Here is a 7,178-nt window from a genome sequence, read left to right as displayed (position 1 = left end):
TTCAGTGAATCCACGTGGATCATGTCTTCGCTCGTCTGTGTTCGTGTGTCTACAGATTGGATCCTTCCGACCAATGCTTCTCTTCATCGGCGGCGGTTGCTGTGCTGGTGTGCTGGTCCTATGAGGCCTTAACTCGATGACTTCCCGACTATCTACTACAACAATGTTTGCCCGTCTCCGATGAGGGAGGGGCGAAGACGGCGCCACACCTTTGGCTTGCTTCAGTGCTAGTAGTTGTCGCTATGTGGTCTACAGAACTAATTTTTTTTTTCTTCTGGTGTTCTTTGTGCTACCTTGACAGTTGATGAATAGATTGAAAATTGCCCTCGCAAAAATAAAAGACGTTTGATAAATTTAAAAGGGCAGAAAATTAGGGCCAGTTTTTTGGTGCTTATGGGTGGCCCGCAAAAATAAGTCGCCTCCTATCTACCTTATTCTCGCAGCCCAACCTAAAATTTTGTTCTATTCTAGAACCCTTCTAGCGTAAAATTTTAAGTAAACTCTAGTACTTTTTACCCTCAATTCAGCTTTTGTATCAGATTTTACCCCATTTTGAGAGAATTCTTAAGTTTTGCCCCAATTGATCAGAGTTGTGCCACAATATTATCCCATTGCATTTATTTCAATTTTGTACCATATAGTCAGTTTTTTCTTTTAAGTCCTAGTTTGGTGTCTGGTTTTTTGAGCAGACGAGCCGGACGTCCACGCCCAACCCTGTCTCTCTCCTCACTTCTCCCCTGACATCGGGACATCCAGCCACCCCCTCCAACGCCGGTGGCCGGCAAATGGCGGCTCCCAGCCACACTGTCCCTACCTGAGCCGAGCCGCTTGGCGTGGTGACAGGATTAGCCGAGGCTGAGATGCTGGTGATACGCTAGATGGAGCGGCCGGCAGGGGTCACGGCGTGCTACATCAACAACAGTGTTGTGGCACGGCTTGCACTGCCTCCTGGTGGAAGCTGAGGAAGCCATCGAAGCACGTCTGGCCTTGCTCAGCTCAGAGAACATTCTGATGAGAAACAACCAACAAGTTTTGGTCAGTTCAGAGCAAACTATCAATGCCAAATGGCCACGAGGAACAAGAAGCCATTGACTGATGTAATTGTAGATCAGAACTACGTTATTTGTCGCTGACGCATTGTGCAGTGCCTCCGGCGCCTGCTCCATCTGCTCCATGGCTTTATGAAATGAAAATTTTGCAGTGTCGGTTCATTTCAAAGTTCAGGCAGATAGAATAACCGACAGAGACACGCTATGCCATGCAGCTCATCGTGCGAGCAGCCGTGTAGCTCATTCGTCTCTTCTCCGTGATATAATTAGTAAGTTTTCCACTTGTTTAAGCTCCTGGATGAGGTATGTAGCTAGCTGGCTCCATCCAAAAGAAACAAAAACTTCGTCGTGCCATCCATTCTCGCTCCGGTGCATGTAGCTATCTCGTTCCGGTGCCCATGGGATCGAATGATCGATGTGATGATACAAGAACTTGAAAGGAATTTCTAGCATGAAAGGGCATTTGGTCTGGTGGTATGATTCTCGCTTAGGGTGCGAGAGGTCCCGAGTTCAATTCTCGTAATGCCCCCATTTTTTTTAATTTTTACCATTTTTACATATGGTAGAATTTTTGCCCTTATTCTTTTTACCATTTGTATACATGTCAGTAGAGTTAAACATCAGTCTGACAAATAAACAACCACACGATCTTCGTAAGCATTGATCGGGACTCGATCATGTAAAATGGACAGCACTAACTCGTTTTGGTAATCCACAAAATATCATGCTTGTCCACTTCACAGCAATACCCATGCCATGAATATGTCATTGACAGACTTACAATAGATCGATACGAGTAGTAGTTATTACTCCCTCCGATCCATACAAATTGTCGCTGATTTAGTACAAATTGTCCCTGTACTAAATCGGCGACAGTTAATATGGATCAGAGGGAGTAGAGAGCAAGATGGACAGAGAAAAAAAGGCCCATAAGCTTATGAAGGTACCTTTCACAATGCCCACTAGGCCATCAACAATGCCATTGCCTAGCCACAAACATAATTAGTCCGTATTTTGACAAAAAGCAATCGAAACAGGAAGGGATTATAGGACAGTTTAGATTCAGAAACTACCCTTGGGAAAAATCACTTGCTTCGGTACCAGATTAGGAGCAGATAAGCAAAAAATTGCTCCGAACTGGCAAATACAGGGCATTCATATGTGCTCAGAAACTAACTCATTTTGGTAGTCCACATCCACCTCACAACAATACCCCTGGAAATTTTCATGTACTAGTCATAAGTTCCCAACTTATACCACATCTATCCACATACAAATACCAACTTAGCTGCAGAACCCATGCCTCCAAGAGGTGCGAAGAATTATCAAGATGGAGGTGATGATGGTGGCAGCAAGCAAAGCAAAGTCAGAGCAGACAGAGGAGCAGAAGGCACACATGGAGGCTAACCGGTTCAAGGCGCTTGAGAGGGCGGCAGCAGCCGAGGGTCGCGCATCCCAGTCACAGCCTGATAACGAAACTGTCACCTAGGTGCGTGGAGGATCCTGAACCACCTAGGCACAAGTCTAGAAAATTTAGAACAAGGTAGAGAAACCTGAAGTTTGAGAGAGGACCACATCTTTGCGAAACCTGAAGCTCTGGAAGTTGATGTATGTATGATATCCATCTCTATTACAGCCAGTCCTCATTTGCACAAAACATCTATGCTGAGTGCATGATAAACTCAATCATCCAGAAAACTGGAAGGGGTTACAGATGAACTCATTCGCTCATGCAAATAAAAGCTAGTTCATCTAGACTAAGGACATGGATTAAAAAGGGGAACATAAAGCGAAGTCTTCCAACACAAACATCGATCAGTACATAATATAAACCGGAGTCTTAGACCTCAGTGTTGGTCCTTGCTGACAGCATATCCTGCTTACATTCATACTAATACAGACATATCAAACCACATCAGCACAATCTTGAACATCCGCCATCCAACCCCACAGGCGTAGATCGCCCAAGCAAGACCAAAATGACTAGCAAGCGAGCTCAGATCTGCATAAATGTACTTAGTTAGAAAACTGAAGCAACTGCAGTTGATGCAATGGGAAATTTCCCTATCCCAACTTCTTAGGAAGGAGGAATGTGCTAAACCGCGGAGCACACCATAGCTTAAGAACAAAGGTGCACCCGCTGCTCATTTTGCAGTTTGGAAGCAATATACACAAAAATCGGCAGACCATAACAGGTGAATCCTATCTTTTCTTGGAAACAGAACATGGTAAATAAGGAGTGTTCACAAATATTAGATTCAGAACCTTCAAACATCAACTTACAGGTTATGCAACATTCTTGTTTTCAACATCCTTTCAACTGAGTGAATAATGTGTAGTAAGTGCTAAGTATGACTAACAATGTACTCCTACGTAAAGACAGATTTGCATAGAGATGCAAGCGTGAATGCCATTTTCTCCCCTAAGATATGGAGCAACAAAAACTAGCTGTCGAAACTAGTGTCCAATCTTTCTTTTCAGTTAGCATTTTCAATCACATACATGGGAGTTAAACATGCATGCAGAATCAAACCATGAATTGACTACTTATCCTAGCAGGGTGACAAGGTAGTCAAGCCCAATAGAACTGTTGACGTATAATGTGTTGCCTAGTCTCTTCCATAAGATCGGCCTTTTGGTTGCATTGGCTAGAGCATGCACTTCTACATGGTATCAGAGCCAGGAGGTCTTGAGTTCAAGACCCGGCTGGCGCAATTAAATTGCAGCCCACTTTCGGTCCATGTTTAGGCCTGAGGGAGCCACACGTGAGGGGGAGTGTTGACGTATAATGTGTTGCCTAGTCTCTTCCATAAGATTGGTCTTTTGGTTGCATTGGCTAGAGCATGCACTTCTACATAATTAACTTTCTATATAACCATGGGAGTAGAACTTTAAAGCAACTGCAGTTGATGCAATGGGAATCTTTCCTATCTAAAAAATTATAGGGTAAAATATAGCTTAAGAACAAAGGCGCAATAATCCTATAGCCATCTTATTGCAGTGAAGCAAGATAAATAAAAAATAGCAGACCATGACATGTGAACTCTATGCTCTTGAAAACACAACAAGGCAAATAAAGAGTACTCAGATATCAGCTTATAAAACCATCGATTGGCCACCTCTCCTAGCTAGTTTCACAAGGTAGCCAGGCCCAATAAAACAATAACTAATTCTCTATATAACCATGCGAATAGAGCAAGCATAGCCTGCACCCAATGGCAATATAAAATAAAATAATCAGGCTTACCGGTTGATCATATAGTTGGTTCTGATAACAACGGTGGGAAGCTAAAGTATGGGAGGGCACGTCTGGGATTGAAGGTATTCTCCATCTTTGTGAAGACTTTGGTAATTTCATAAGTCTTGACCTCCATTGAGTAACAATCCACATTCCCAACATGAATACCTTCTGGAGCGCCTCGGAAGAACAAGAATCCCTCGGCTGCACGCATTGTGCAAATGGAATGATACTTCCCAGGAAGCTGTATGATCTTCTCTAGCTTCCACTGCTGCGAACTATTCTTCAGAGAGGTATGGTAGAGGGCAAAGGATCCATGTTGACCGACAAGGGAAAACATCTCAAGGACTCCTTCTCGGCCCATCACAACGGCATTTGCGTGACGATGGGCAAAGCACTCGTCAGGCAGATCGCTGAGCTCCAGATGGTAGCCGGTGAGAAGGTCGACAGTGGAAAACCTCAAAGTGCGTGTGTCCAGCACCATCAAATGGTCACTCCATCCATAAGGCCGTGTCCAGTAGAAGCAGCAGCGCACGCAGTCAAAACAGGACATGCGCTCCAACGAAGGTGAGGTGGGAGGCTTGAGCATAGACCATTGCATAGTTGTGGCCGGGAGCACAAAGAGGACAAGCTTCGTCATGTATCTTGCTATGCATATCACCTTGAAGGGCTCTTCCTCGCCGTCGTCCCTGGTGTTGGGAGCAAGCACGGGCTCGAATCCATGGATGCGATCCTGCGGTTGGGCGGCGAGGTCCTCAAGTATGGTTGGAAGCAAGACGTATCTGCTGGACAGCGGGTCACAGATGGCGAGGTGGAAGTCGGCAGCGTTGCACCGCTCCTGTTTGGTCCACGTCGGGCGGTCACAGCGTTCTTCGTCACCGAGCTCACTGGAGTCCATGAGGATGCTTACCTGACGGCGGGCACAGTCTTGGCGGTAGCTCCACATGTGGACGGAACGGGGGTAGAAGGATCTCCAATCAAGGAGGACGCGGCCGTCGCGGACGTCGCGGGGGCGCCAACGTGGGCCTTCCCCGTCGTCTTCTTGGGCGCCCAGCGGGACGTAGTAGGACAAAGAATAAACGACGGCCGGGACGAAGGAGAAGTCGGCTCTGCAGGGGGCGAGCGGGGCGGAGGGGTGCGGCGCCTGGGCAGGGTGGAATCCGCCCGCGTCCATGAAGCCGAGGAGGGGAGGGCCATGCAGCGTGCGGAAGGCGCGGCCTTTGATGACCCGGCGGAAGGAGGTGCAGGCGGCGGAGGCGCGGGCGAGCGCGTCCGGGGTGGGCAGGCGGATGAAGATCTCCTCCAGGAGCTCGTCGGGAATGGTCGGCGGCGGTTGCGCGGCCATGGCGGCTGGGGTGGAGGAAGGGGATTGAGGGTTAGGGTTGGGGTTCGGGGCAGTTGGAGTGACGAGTGAGTGGGATAGTGAGCTCTACCAAGCCATTTTATTTAGCTCCATGGATTCAAAACTGTCGCTTTAAGCTTCAAAAAACGTTTGGAAAAAAATATCACTCCCCTAATCCTATATACATCTACCTACAAATATGTCTATCATTTCATGGATTGGAAAATTGTCACTTTAACCTTCGAAAAACATTAGAAAATTAGGGCGACCAGTCACCAATGAGTGGGGCACTGAGCTCTACGAAGCCATTCATCTCCATGGATTGGAGAATTGTCGCTTTAACCTTCAAAAACGTTTAGAAAACAAATTATAGCTTAAAGCTCCGTAAATATGTCTATTAATTTTCATCTGTGGTTTGGATAAAAAGGGGAAATTCATCTGGACAACATCCATATATACATCACTTGTTGGAATCTTTCTGTCGGCGGGAATGGAGACGGGGTCCCCGGGTACACGGAGAAGCAGACTTGGTGCCATCATGATCAGAGATCCATTGAGCGAACTTAGGAGGTGCTCGGGGGCTTGTCGCCGAGCACTTGCTTTCTTGGGCACGGGAACTCTCGCTGCGACCAGCCCCCTTGAGATTGGGGAGGGGGCGCGTGAGGAGAGGCCCATGCCAATGGCGGGACACACTATTAATTTGGTGCGGTGCGGGTCAAGGATTGTGCAAAACGCGCACTCTCCCTTCCCCCCGGCGCACAAGTTTGGGTTAGCCCATTTGCGGGCCCCTACGTGCCCTATTTTTCTTTACATTTTTCCATTTTTTTTCTGTTTTCGTTTTATTCTTTGTTAAAATAATTCAGGATTAAATAGCTTCTCAAATTTTTAAAAATTGTGAATTATGAAAAAATGTTCAAGCAATCTTAAATGTTAATGGATTAAAAAAATTCGTGATTTCAAAAAATGTTAACATAGTTCTAAATTGTTCAAGAAATTCAAAAGTAATTCATGAATTCGAAAAATCATGAATTAGAAAATATGTACGCGTATTCAAACACTGTTTACGATTTGTCCTTATTCTTCTTACCATTTGTACATGTCAGTACAATTTCTTTCATGTAGCTATCGAATTATAGATGTCATGAAAATCAATCTGTGTGAAGTAGCATCGCATTCAGAGATATAGTCCAGTGTCGGAATCATCTTCTTCCTTGGAGCTTAGAGCAAGTCCAATGGGATGACCCATTTCGTCCACCCGCATTCGTTTGGATCGACGCGGACAAAAATGGCAGCCCAACGCGCCGACCCAAACGAACGCGCGTCCGTTTTTCGTTCGTGGGCGACGCATTTCAGGTCTAATTTTGTGCCGGATTTGCATCGGCCCGGACACGAGACGGACGCGCGCGCGCCTACTCCTCTCCCCGAGCCCGCCTGTCGGTGGCAGCCACCATCATTTTCTCTCATTTTCTCCAAAAACGCTCTCGCCCGCGCGTGTCCCCGACACCCCAACCAGCCATGGAGGACGCCATCGACCTCGACCTCGACCCCG

The 7,178-nt window shown here is 46.6% G+C and overlaps 1 protein-coding gene across 1 annotated transcript; it reads right to left on the bottom strand.

Moving 5' to 3' along the window:
• Positions 1-4,303: 4,303 nt before the first annotated feature.
• On the bottom strand, positions 4,304-5,632 carry LOC123147281 (uncharacterized). Its single transcript, XM_044566521.1, has one exon. It carries the CDS (start codon positions 5,630-5,632, stop codon positions 4,304-4,306), a length of 1,329 nt encoding a protein of 442 aa, XP_044422456.1.
• Positions 5,633-7,178: the final 1,546 nt, after the last annotated feature.

This window comes from Triticum aestivum, chromosome 7A, assembly GCF_018294505.1.
Source record: "Triticum aestivum cultivar Chinese Spring chromosome 7A, IWGSC CS RefSeq v2.1, whole genome shotgun sequence".
Taxonomy (NCBI): domain Eukaryota; kingdom Viridiplantae; phylum Streptophyta; class Magnoliopsida; order Poales; family Poaceae; genus Triticum; species Triticum aestivum.
Note: the sequence above shows the minus strand (reverse complement) of the source record. Positions and strands in the feature narration are given on the sequence as shown.

Coding starts and splice junctions, on each gene's coding strand:
- LOC123147281 (XM_044566521.1), bottom strand. CDS start 5,632: ATGGCCGCGCAACCGCCGCCGACCATTCCCGACGAGCTCCTGGAGGAG.